This window comes from Electrophorus electricus, chromosome 20 (genome assembly GCF_013358815.1).
Source record: "Electrophorus electricus isolate fEleEle1 chromosome 20, fEleEle1.pri, whole genome shotgun sequence".
Taxonomy (NCBI): Eukaryota; Metazoa; Chordata; class Actinopteri; order Gymnotiformes; family Gymnotidae; genus Electrophorus; species Electrophorus electricus.
In genome coordinates, this window is record NC_049554.1 from 9187198 (window position 1) to 9200837 (window position 13640).

Here is a 13640-nt window from a genome sequence, read left to right on the forward strand (position 1 = left end):
CAAAGTGTGGATGATGGACCACCAGATCAAGACCCCATCATGGCCAGCCCAATCTCCAGACCTGAACCCCGTTGAAAACCTCTGGAATGTGATCAAGAGGAAGACGGATGGTCACAAGCCGTCAAACAAAGCTGAGCTCCTGTAATTTCTGTGCCAGAAGTGGCATAAAGTTACCCAACAGCAATGTAAATGACTGGTGGAAAGCATGCCAAGATGCATGAAAGCTGTGATTAAAAATCAGTTATTTCCCCAAATATTGATTTCTTGACTCATCCCAAATTGAAATATTAGTACTGTGTTGTTTATAAATGAATATGAGCTTGTTTTTAATCTGAAATTTGGAAGAAATGTTGCCAGTAGTTTATAGAATAAAACAAAACTGCTCAGCCTGGTCAAATAATTTTGTAGTGGTCTCCCCCCCCCCCCCCCCCCAGCTCTCTCTCTCTCTCTCTCTCTCTCTCTCTGCAGGCGCACACACCCACACACATTACATGCCTCTACTCATTTTCCACCCATTTTCCAAGTTACTTGAGTAACTTGATTATTACTGAATTTACTCAAGTTCATTGTCACACTTTTAAATCAGCATCTTAATATGATAGAATTATAGACAGAATAGATAAAATCATGCATATACACAAATATGTAAACATTTTGAGAGGAATAAACAGATTTTTGTAAATAACATCAACTTTTTAGAAAGAAACTGTAGCAATGAATTCAGTTCTGCTAAAGATGAATACTATTTTGAAGCAGCTTCTTAAGTTTGCCTATCAGTTTATTAATCAGTTGATTTTGACGCAATCTCTCGCAAGTATTTTTGCAATCGCGCTGTTTGTGACAATGTGAAATAAGCGCTCCTTTGTATACATTTTTTTTTATTTAACTTTTGATCCTGTGTTCTTCCGATGCCTAGTTGGTAACGATATCAGTGATTATTTTAGTCGCAAGCGCCAGGAAGTCAGAAGAAGAAAAGTGCACAGTACCAGACAATTTGTAGAGAGAATTACCACTCCGTAATGTCTTTCGGATTTGTCAGACGCTAGATGGGTCAGCGAGCGAGCCCAAAATGAATAGAAGTGAATGGAGCTAAACGGCTAAAAACGAAAGATTCAAATATCTTTCACCACATGGGCATAATCTGCCTTTAATTTTGGAAAGAAAAAGTATACATAATACAAAAAATTGTAAAGCAAATGTACCCGTTTGTTAACTTTTTTCTACTGTACACGGATTTTGAACGGTAAGACGGTAGCATTTCTGCTACTCCAACGTCAGCTCAGCAACCAATAGCAAAAATGCTAGCGTCCTACTGCCCCAAACTGATCGCTGTAGAAAACAAATGTTCAGGTACGTTGTCTTTGCTATTTAATGTAATAAATAAATGTAATAAATATTTCTAAATTCCAAAATTATAGGAGGATATTGGTTATGTGGTGAGAAACGTCTTGAATTTTTAGTTTTTAGCCGTTTAGCTCTATTCACCCCATTCATCGAGGACTCGCTCGGGAGCGCCTCTAGCGTGTGAATAACCCAGACGATATTACAGAGTGGTAATTCTCTCTACCAATTCTCTGGTAGTACAACGATCCGCTTTGTTTGAGGGCGTGTTTTCGTGAACGCGGGAATTGGCGGGTGTTGACACTAGCATTAAACGTTTCAAAGCTCTATCTAGCTAGTGTTTGGGGTAACCGAAATATCCGCTAGTAACGTCTTAACGCGCAATCTACCTGTCTAATGCTAGCTAGCATTTATTGCACAGTGAGTGTAGCACTGTTTAAATTGTTTTAACTGCTCCCCGCTAGTTTACATCGCAGGTAATCGCGGAGGAGAAGCTGTTTTCCCTGGTAAAACATTTCCTCGCATATTTGACATGGAATCCTTTCAAAAAGTGGAAAAGATAGGAGAAGGTACATATGGAGTGGTGTACAAAGCAAAGAACAAAATTACTGGTGAAACCGTGGCCCTCAAAAAAATAAGACTAGACACGTAAGTAAACTTCGTGAAATCTGTCAGTTTGTACAGCTATGAGAAAAAGAAGCTATCTTAGCTAGCTAGCTAAGGTACCTAACGTTAGATAGAACCGAATTGGAAAACACTATCTACGTAGTTAGCTAGGTAACGTGGATACATTTATAGCTAGGGTTAGTTAGTTTACGCAAACTAGATTAACGCTACATTAATAATAGCAATAGCTGACTGACTTTACCTCAGTAACTTGGCTATCCTTGCTAGTTAGCTATCCATTTATCTATTAACTCTGAATATCCATCTCTTTGTTTGACAGATGCAGGTTAGCTATCGATCACCTCCTGCCAACGAAACTGACCTAGCTAACTAACTAGAAAAATGAATTTGTGGATGAATTGTACATGTAGTTAATGTTACTATCCTCTGCAGGCTGTTGACTACCTACTAAGTTAGCTAACGCTAGCTAACCTAACTGGCTAGATTTTTGCGGACATGCTCGTTAGCTAGTGCGTTGAACTGAAAGCCTGTTGTTGCCAAGCGTGGTGGAAATAACATTGTTCAGATACTACTTGGAGTATAACGTTAGCTAACGCTAATGTATTCGTCATGCTTTCCAGGGAGACTGAAGGTGTTCCAAGCACTGCCATTCGAGAAATATCACTGCTGAAGGAGCTCAATCACCCTAATATTGTCAAGTATGTTACAAGCAACATATTTGTGGCTATGTTGTACTTTGAAATCTTCTGTGTACTAGCTGGTATATTATGGTTCAAGGTGTGTGTGTGTGTGTATACACTGCCTGGACAAAAAAAAAGGTCACCACCTGGATTTAACTAAGCAAATGGGTAAGAGCCTCCCATTGGATAATTACTGCATGGGTGATTATGTTTCAGCTGGCAACAAGTTATTTAACCCTAACTGATGCAGTGAGTAGCTTCTCATTTGTTAAACAACCATGTCAAAAGACACATCCTATGGTCATGGAAAAGATGTTAATCTGTTTCAGAAGGGTCAAATTATTGGCATGCATCAAGCAGAGAAAACATCTAAGGAGACTGCTGAAACTACTAAAATCGGGTTAAGAACTGTCCACCGCATTATTAAAAAGTGGAAGGACAGTGGGGAAACGTCATCTTCGAGCAAGGAATGTGGTCAGAAAAAAATCATGAATGATTGTGATCGGCAATCACTTAAACGTGTGGTGAAATCAAATCGTAGAAAAACCATCATGCCTAGTGCCTACCGTACAAGCCTGTGGGGGCAGTGCTATGATCTGGGGTTGCTGCAGTTGGTCAGGTCTAGGTTCAGCAATGTTATGTGCCCAAAGAATGAAGTCAGCTGACTACCTGAATATACTGAATGACCAGGTTATTCCATCAATGGATTTTTTTTCTTCCCTGATGGTATGGGCATATTCCAAGATGATAATGCCAAGATTCATCAGGCTCAAATTGTGAGAGTGGTTCAGGGAGCATGAGACATCATTTTCACACATGGATTGGCCACCACAGAGTCCAGACATGAACCCCATTGAGAATCTTTGGGATGTGCTAGAGAAAACTTTGCGCTGTGGTCCAAATCTCCCATCATCAATACAAGATCTTGGGGATAAATTAATGCAACCCTGAACAGAAATAAATGTTGACATTGCAGAAGCTTGTAGAAATGATGCCACAGCAAATGCATGCCGTAATCAAAGCTAAAGGTAGTCCAATGAAATATTAGTGTTCGAGACCTTTTTTTTTTTTGGGCCAGGCAGTGTATCTTACCATAGATCTGACTAGCTATATAAATAAAACGATGCTTGGTTGTGTTCAAGTGTGAAGTGTATATATAGAATGTTAAGTGATTATTTTGAGGAAACTACCAATCTGAAGTGTTGTAGAAAGGTTATGCTAATTTTCTTGATAATTTTAAATTGGCATAAATTTATATTCAATTTAATGTAGCTGAAAGTAGAATTTTCAAAACGGTTTCCAAAATGAGTTCTCAAATGTATAGTGTTGCATTATATATATTCTAATTCTATTGCAATCTATTTTTTGTCAGTTGACAACACAAAGACTTACATAGACTTTTGAGATCTTGGAAAGTTGTCTCTCTTTTTTTATTGCAAGATGAATGGTACTCTGTAATGAAAGCGTCTTGTGGAAAACTTATTTTACATGCTAATTGCATGAAATTAGTTGCTCGGACAAGCAAATTGGTGACACCTTCAGGGCCTTGTAGAGTTTCCACACAGTTCTTGCTTGGCTTTATTTTCCCTATTATATGTGTAAACATTTTCTTTGTGGTTCCTCATTTTTCGGCAGTTTGAAGTATGTATGTATGAAGCTAATACCAGTCTGGGGGATTATGAAAAGACCCACACATTTCTCTAATGTTTATGAAGAACATCTGTGTTGCTGCTACCCCCTTACTAATGCCAATGAACAGATTTCCCATTAGTCATGCCTGGCATAGCATATGGGTTTTTTCCAGACAGGGAAAGTCAGAGTATTTTGTCAGTCAAACCAAGTATTAGCAAGGCGCATCAACTATATGGACAAGTATTGGGACACACCTATTAATCATTGAATTGAGGTGTTTCACTCAGTCCCATTGCCACAGGTTTATAAAATCAAGCACCTATGCTTGCATTTGGCCTTTACAAACATTTGTATAATGTTCTAAAGAGCTCAGTGTATTCGAGCGTGGTACTGTAATGGTATGCCACAGTTGCAACAAATCAATTTGTGAAATTTTTTAAATCCTAGATATACTATGATTAACTGAGTGGTATTTATTGAAAAGTGGAAGCATTTAGGAACCACAGCAACTTGGCCATGAAATGGCAGACCACGTAAAGTTACAAAGACGGGTTGCTGAGTGCTGAAGTGCATAGTGTGTAAAAGTCAGTGACACTATGGGGACTTAGTAACTGCAAAGTTCCAAAAGTCCTCTGGCATTAACACCAGCACACAAACTGCGCTGGGAGCTTCATGGCATGAGTTTCCATGGCTGAGAAGCTGCTTTCAAGCTTTACATCACCAAGCACAATGCCAAATGTCTGATGGAGTGGTGTGAAGCATGCCATCACTGGACTCTGGAGCGTTGAAAATGTGTTCTGTAGAGTCACCACTCGCGCTTCTCTATCTGGCAGTTTGGTGGATGAGTCTGGATTTGGTGAATGCCAGAAGAATCTTACCTGACTGCATTGTGCCAGTTGCAAAGTTTGCTTTTTTTTCAGGGGTTGTCATAGAACTCTTGGTTCTAGTGAAAGGACACCTTATTGCTTGGGTATACCAAGATGTTTTGGACCATTTTAACTTAACAACTTTGTGGTTAGAGTTTGGGGAAGGCCATGACTTCAAGCATGACTGCTCCAGTGCACACAGCAAGGGCAAAAAAGACATGGTTGGGTCATTTTGTTTTGGAAGAGCTTGACAGGCCTGTACAGAACCATGACCTCAACCCCAACAAACACATTTGGGATGAACTAGAATGGAGCCCTCTTCTCTAATGTCAGTGTCTGACCTCACAAATGTTTTTCTGGATGAATGGACAGAAATTCCTACAAATACACACCAAAATCTTGTAGAAAGCCTTCCCAGAAGAGTAGTTGCTGTTATAGCTGTTTAAAAAAAAAAAAAAAAAAAAGAGGGGGGGGGGGGCAACTCCATAATAATGTCTATGGATTTAGAATGGCATGTGTCAAACTCCTAAAGGTGTAGTGTGTGGGTGTCCCAATGCTTTTGTCCAGATAGTGTAACCACAATATGCTTAGTATTTAGCAAATTTTAAAATAAGCTTTTCAAAGTGTATTTTATTTTTTCCATTAAATACCAACTAATGTTACCATTGTTTGCTTATGGAAGTTCAGGAGAAGGAAATTTTATGATTGACTGAGTGGAGCATTGTTGAGTATGGAGTGGTGCCCTAATCCTGTCTGTCAGCAAAACTGCAGATGTCTGTTGCACAGCCTAAAGTGAAAGAGGATCTCTGGTTCTTTTCTTCCACTGTGAGAGCAGTGGGTGACATCCACATCCTTAGGGAATGGTGCCCTTGTAAGCAGAATATGGCACAGTGAGAAATGGATGCTCAGTCTAAGGTTGAGGCTTTATACCAGCAGTTCTAAACTATGCTTTCACTTTTTCACCCTTGGAGATGTTTCTGTGTTCTTAACTTTTGTTTCTGACATGATCGTGTCTCTGATGTAAATGTTACCCCTTCAGGCTGCTTGATGTCATCCACACAGAAAATAAGCTTTACCTAGTGTTTGAGTTTCTCCATCAAGACCTCAAGAAATTTATGGACTCCTCCTCAGTTACTGGCATATCACTTCCACTTGTCAAGGTGAGTGTGGATTACATAGTTTCTTGTGAAGGAAACTCTTAGTAGTACCTAGGCATTACACTTGAAATAGAATCATATAACCTATAGAGTAATATCATCCTTGATTGGTGTGTACTGTGATTTTCTCTGCTGTTTCTCTGAGTTGTGATATTGTGTGAAATTAAATGTGCATTTGTGTACCCTTAGAGCTACCTATTCCAGCTGCTGCAGGGCTTGGCTTTTTGTCACTCTCATCGGGTCCTGCATAGGGACCTCAAACCTCAAAATCTCCTCATCAATGCACAGGGAGAGATAAAACTAGCAGACTTTGGATTGGCTAGAGCATTTGGTGTGCCAGTACGGACATACACCCATGAGGTGAGAAAGGAGTAAAACTTTCATAAAAGTACAAAATTTACAGTTTAAAAATAGTTTGTATTATGTGTGTTTTTAGTATGTTATTTATACAAATAATCATGCACATTAATCAAATGAATTCTACTTGGCAAATGGCTCCTAACTGTGGGCTGAGCACCCCTGCTGGACGCTACATCTTTTGATACATTTTTGCATGGAAAATGCAGCCTTCTTTCATTATATTAAACTGTTAATGCTCTGGTACCATGTTTGTTTGAGGTCTGTAAATTCTACAAACCCTTTCTAGTTGCTGTGCTGTTTTAAAGGAAAATAATAACTAGTCAATAGTTTTAAATGAGTCACATTTCCGATGGTCAGACTAAATTTGTTGTCGGGTTATTTATAATTCTAGGAAAAATATATTGAAATTTTAATAGTTGGTTAATGAATAAAGTCCCTCAATGTGTATATGTCCATATGTAAATATGGTTAGACTAGACTTTTAGCAGGAAGCAGTGATGATGCACTTTCTTCACTTGGCATGAAGGTGATATGATCAGTGGCACACACAAGTTTTTTTTAGTCAATGTATTTTGTCTGTGTAAGTAACAAATTAGTATGTGTTAGAACGATCTTTGAGCTTAGCACCACACTGTCCCATTCACATTTTCACAATTTGGTTTTTAGTAGCGCCAAGGTTTTCATTCTGTACAATTGGACTTCTTCGTGTTTATGACAAGATTACATTTGTAGTATTTTGCCTTCTAGGTGGTGACTTTGTGGTACAGAGCTCCTGAAATTCTCCTAGGATGCAAATATTATTCCACAGCTGTTGATATCTGGAGTTTGGGCTGCATTTTTGCTGAAATGGTAAGGGAGCAAACTGCTAGACAGCATGAGTCTGCCTTGTACCCCATGGGGATGGGAAGTCATCGCTTCACTTGGAATGATTATTATTAATTATTATTGTTAATATTGATTTAGGGTTTTTGATTGTCATAACAGTCATGTTTGTTTCATTTTTGTTGATTACTCAAAGATTACTCGAAGGGCATTGTTTCCTGGAGATTCTGAGATTGATCAGCTTTTCCGGATTTTCCGGACCCTGGGTACCCCTGATGAGACCGTCTGGCCAGGAGTCACCTCGATGCCAGATTACAAACCTTCTTTTCCAAAGTGGGCACTTCAGGACCTATCCAAGGTAGTACCTCCGCTTGATGACGATGGGAGAGACCTTCTTGGGGTAAGGGATACTTCATTACTGTTACTACTATTACTGTACCAAATAACTTGAACTGCCCTGTTAACTTTTTGCCTATATAATTCTTGATGGGCAGAATTGTGATAATGAAAGGACATTTTGTCATATTGTTCATGTAGCTCAAATAGACACTGGCAGCTTTATTAGAAATGTCTGCCTTGTGCTTACAAACTCTGGCCACTTTAGGCACACACATCTTATAGCTATAGTTTATAAGTGTGCAATAACAGTCTGTCCTGTACAATCTGTGTAATCTGTCTTGTGGCACAATTTGTCAGTCACTCTTTATGCTGTTCCCCACTGGCTGGTTTCTGACAAAGGAACCACTGCTGATCAGATATTATTTGGGTGTAGGGCCATTAACACAGCATTAACTCTGTCTTGATAGTGGTGGTTTGTACATGCATCAGTGTTATTGCTGGGATACAAATGGTCTGTCCCAAGAAGGGGAAAAAAAAACACTCCAGCATATCGAACAGTATGTAAGCCTGCATAAAAATTTGGTTGACTTGATTTTGAATTTTATATATTTTAATATTTGTATCACCTGATGAGTTTAAAGCGGCTCTCTGGAAAATTCTCAGACATATGACTCTGCCATAACATTGTTTGTAAAGTAGTAAATAATCCTGGGATCTGACATTGTTCCCATTTCAGGTCTATAGGCAAAAAGAGATCAAAATTGGTTAAATAGAATTTTCCCTTTAACATCATACTATAAACTGCTAATAATATTCCTTCAGTCTTTCAGCAAAATTAGCCAGATTATGAGCCAGGGTTCATGCATCAGATGTTTTTAATTTGCGTATTTGTCATAAAACAGGAAATGGAACCACTTTGAGGAGAAGATGAAAAGTGTATTACTGAATTTGCCAAAACCTGTAACAGAAGTTTATCCATTATAAGTAAATCCAAATAATACATTTCATGAACATGTGGTTGTTTGTGATGTTACACAGCTGTAATGTTTGAATTTATTTAGTGTTTATTGGTAAATTAACTTTTAAATTAACATAGGGTGGTGGTGTTTTCATCCGATTTAAAATGAAAACTGATGGACCCAGTTTGTCCTACCTGGTAAATATTATATATTGGATATAATATTAGATATGGCTGATGTTCCAGCCCAATAATAATTATTTTAGCAATCATTCTACAGTTAGTTCTGACCTTAGTCTGATTGGTTTAGACACATTCTAACCGTGTGAAAACAGCACAGGCATTTCCATTTTTTTTTGCTTCATTGGTGGCCTCAATGTGTTTTAATTGTTCTGCTGTCACATCAGTCAGCTTGGTGGTTTTCAAGGTGATGGGACATTCAGAATCTGATGTGTGTCTGCCATCACACTCAGGCATTACTTTTAAAAGTCATCCACTGTATTCATTTACCATTTTGTATATGCACAAGTACTAAACAATGGTTGGGTGCATAAAGCTTATCATTATTGTAAATCTATCAGCTGGTGATACAGTTTTGATGTTAGAATTATTCTCAGCCAATCAGATTGTGAGGTTAAAACTAACATGTATAAAATGAAATGGGGTATTGTGAGAAATCTGCTTTGAGAAAACTGAGGTCATAGCTCATCTTAATTAGTAATGGACAGTACCCATCTTTTAAGACCCATAATTGCCCCATTTTTTTTTCTTCATAGCAAATGCTGAAGTATGACCCCAACAAGAGAATTTCAGCTAAAAATGCCCTTGTTCATCGATTCTTCCGTGATGTCACTATGCCGATGCCTCCATTGCGACTGTGAGATGTGGGCAGAAAATAAATGGACAGACAGAAGCTGCAGAGTCCCAGGACACACAAATGTCCCTGAAAATTTTTGTTCAGTAACCAAGGGATATCATTTGCCAGTTTTACTGTCAATGAACTGCTACCTTTTATAAAAAGAGGGGCCAGTGATGAGAGACTGGAGAATGTTGTATCTTGATGACAGAATTTTTCCAGCATAAATTAATCTGCTCAGGGGTGTGGTTTGTGTAGTGCAGATGAGACCCCTCTCCAACTCATTCTGAGAAGTGACATTCCACTTGTTGAACTGCATGTTCTTTGACTGTTAACAAAATGTCTCTTTACAAACAATGCTATTATGCACCACCTTCATTCATAAAATATTTATTTTGGAATGCAAAAAAAACGTTCAATTTTGAAGTTCCTGAATATTTTTATAACTGATCATTTTATGCCTAGTTTGGCAATTTTTATCAACATTTGCTAATTATACATAAATTTGTTTAAGAAAAAGCAACTCTTGTCAGTGGTTGTTTTTATCCATGTTCAGCATATTAATCAGTATTCAGGTGTTGTCAAGAAATTTTATTTATAAATTTATTTATTTATTTATAAATTTTATTTATATATATATATATATATATAGAAATTTTATATATATATATATATATATATATATATATATATATATATATATATATATATAAATATAAATAATCTTGCTGCCCTGAATGACTCTAGAAGTATTTGGCATTACTGTCAATTAAGGGCAAATTTTTATTTATTTATTTATTTATTTAAGCTAAATTCACTGTGCTAAATTCACTGCAGTTATCAGGAATCAGCATAGCCAGTGCATGATACATATGTTTTATATGGTTAGTGTTAAAGGGCTGAGCTTATAAAATGTTCTACTTCTCTCTGTGATAAATCTATTTTCAAGGTCACTTAAGGTAACTTTCACTTTATTTTGAACCATAGATTTGTCTGACAGGTTTTTATTCAGACAGACTGGTATATTCTAATAAGCTAAGGGGATAGTTATGGTAATTATGTGGCAAAATCTCTCAAATCTCCCATATTATTGTATTTAAAAAAACAAGTGAACACTAATGAGCAGATCTCGTTTTGCAGGAATACCATGCAGTGAATATAAACTTGTAAAACAAACATGTTGGGTTTTGTTCCTCTCACAAAGCACTCAGACGTTAAGAACATTTAAGGTTTGTTCTCAGTACTTTAATAATATCTGCAGAATATTTGTTTTGACTAATGTTAACTCTTGTTCAGATACAGAAAGGTGCATTGTTTTATTATTACTTTGTTGTATGTGAAATGTGGCTAGAATTACAAAAAGACTTGTTTCTTTATTAATGACTTGATACAAAGATAATACAGCAGGGCACAATGATCAATCACATTCTGGCAAATAAATGCATTAGATTTAAATTTTGGACACAACTATCAATGTAATGTATACCTACATGTAAAACTGATTTGCAGTATCAAAATTAGCAACTTGTTTAAATTTCCTTTTAAATCTGCATTTTAAAAATAAGTAATAATCATGAATTATTATTAATTTATAATAGTAGGTTTGATCGCTTGTGTAAGAGACATCCCAATTTGCAGTCTAACTAAATTTCGATTGCGAAACACTTGATGGATATGATTTTCGCCCAAAAACTGCCGGGGTTAGGACTTCGTTTCAAGCGCCATGCTATTCCTGTATATTTATATTTATGGCCAGTTGGTGGCGATGTTGATGTGGTTGAAACCGCCAGTATACATAGAGGTAGAAAAAGACGGAAAAGGAAACGCTTGAAAGAAGAATACTTACGAAAATGGCTGAAATCGTCGAGCTCCATAAACTCAAGGTAATAATATTAATTGATGTATCTGCAGTTTTCCAACACTTATAATTATATACTTGTATTACAGAATCACATTAAACATTAAAATGTTGTAATTATTCATTAAGTTCATTTGAGTTAACGTTACTCTGAATTTATGCTGGCCCTACGCTTAGTTCGCTAGCCAAGTTAGCAACAGACCTGATTTAGCTAGCTAACGCTAATTGTGTTTTAATACAATAATTTGCTGCACGTGCATTGACTTCAGTTGTTAATTATGAAAATTAAGTAGCCAGCTTTCCGGCTACAATATTTACAATCAACGATTAAACACCGGAGGCATGCATGGAAATATTAAACACTAGCAGGCTAACTAGCTATGTAGCTATCCTCGCTAGTTTGCTAATCTGGAACCAACTGGTTATATTATTTGGCTTTCATTCAAATCCATCTAACTGGTTTTCTGTTTTAGCCATCGATAACCTAGTTAGATAGGTTAACTGACCTAGTTCGCGCAGGATGCTTAACATTACTGAATGCTGTTAGTCAGGCTGTGTGTCATTTCAAAATTCAATGTGCTGCTCAAGTTATTTTAAGTGAAAACTTTAGCTATCTACTTTAATTATTAAAAAGATCCCCATAAAACTTTAGACTAAACACTGCTAACGCTGTCAGCCCTCTGGGCGCTTCTCTGCGAGATGGCTTGGCTTTTTGTTAAACTTTTTTTAAAAGCACAATTCGGAAACCTGTCTCTTTCGGCGTGATAACTGCTGTTTTACCCTCCCCCAAACTGTAAACTACCTGATCTAAAACATCAGGAGTGGTCAAATACTAACGTACTAGCTAACTAGATAAATAATTTACCAAGCTGTTAGAGGCCTGTGTTAAGTATATTGCTGCCCTTTTTGTAACACCTTTTGTAAACAATATTTCAGTGCCTAGCACCATTTAGTGTGTCCACAGCTTTTTGAAACCCTCTCATTAACCATCATTACAGTAGTATTGACACATGACTGCCGTTTACGTTATTTCTTTGTGCTTGATCATTTAGAGAATGTAAATTTCTCATGACAATGATCTTTCCAGTTAGCCGAGTTGAAGCATGAATGTGCACTAAGGGGGCTGGAGGTGAAGGGAAACAAAGGTGACCTGATTGCACGGTTGCAGGCATATCTGGATGAACATGGTATGTGTCTTGTAATATTTTCTCTTAGTTTTGTGGCCATATTCTTTGTGTGTAGTGCTATTTTTGTGTGTATAGAGAGGGTAGGTAGGGGGCTATTTGGTGTACCTCTTATGACCCGTTGTCCGCTAGGTGCGAAGTAGTTTGAACTTCACATGGAACTAGTAGTCCATGTAGTAGTATATCAAGTAGTATAGGTGTAAACAAGAAATACTGGCGCTATCCTTAGTTGTATACTAATGCCTGTTTTTCAAATTACATAGCAGCATGTCCTTCGTATTATGTATACTTCCGCTGTGCTTTTTGAAGTTCTTTGTCTCTTAAACCTGTTTTTGAACCATGATTCAGAACCTAATGGATAATTGCTCCATTTTCAGAGGAGGAGGTGAATGAAGAGGAGGTGTTGGAGGAGGATACGGAGGTAAGTGTAATACAAATGCAGTCATGCAAGTATAAATGTTCAAGTGTGCATAAAACACAGTTGAAGGACGTCGGGCTATTTGGGAGCTTGGTGATGCATGGATGCTGGCTGTTAAAGTGCACATTATGAAATTGTTTTAGGAGGCATTTCCAAAAGAGGAAGCAGTAGTGCCTGAACCATCCTTAGTTGAACCGGAAATGTAAGTACACTCCGGGTTTATTACTGTTAATTTCCAAAGAAAAGATAGTAGTCCATTTTGCCTCCTAGAATGCAGTGAACTTGACCACTTTAATATTTGACCTGTCATATAAATCTTTGACTTATTTATTTTTGAAATATTTAACATTTACATTACATTAATATCCCTCTGGAATATGGTTGTTGGAATGGTTTGCACAGACTATATCAGTCATGGTAATTTTTCTGACCAGTAGATGGTGCTGAAACCTCTGAGTAGTTCCATGCAGTTTTCAGAAGTTTTATTGAAGGTGGTACAGGGGAGACCATTATCTGTTAAATATCTGAAAGTATTCTTGCTG

The 13640-nt window shown here is 37.3% G+C and overlaps 2 protein-coding genes across 2 annotated transcripts in view; both read left to right on the top strand.

Annotated features, from left to right (window-relative positions):
- The first annotated feature begins 1415 nt into the window (after positions 1–1415).
- On the top strand, positions 1416–10187 carry cdk2 (cyclin-dependent kinase 2). Its single transcript, XM_027033055.2, has 7 exons — positions 1416–1989; positions 2589–2666; positions 6186–6306; positions 6493–6663; positions 7411–7512; positions 7682–7885; positions 9559–10187. Exons 1-7 carry the CDS (start codon positions 1874–1876, stop codon positions 9661–9663), a joined length of 897 nt encoding a protein of 298 aa, XP_026888856.2. The 5' UTR covers positions 1416–1873; the 3' UTR covers positions 9664–10187.
- A 1236-nt stretch (positions 10188–11423) lies between these two features.
- Positions 11424–13640, top strand: part of sarnp (SAP domain containing ribonucleoprotein) — an 18400-nt gene continuing 16183 nt past the window's right edge. Inside the window, exons 1-4 of the mRNA XM_035520123.1 lie at positions 11424–11521; positions 12584–12683; positions 13058–13101; positions 13242–13300. Coding sequence (XP_035376016.1) covers positions 11489–11521; positions 12584–12683; positions 13058–13101; positions 13242–13300 — 236 coding nt within the window. The 5' untranslated portion in view covers positions 11424–11488. The remainder of the gene's footprint in view (positions 11522–12583; positions 12684–13057; positions 13102–13241; positions 13301–13640) is intronic.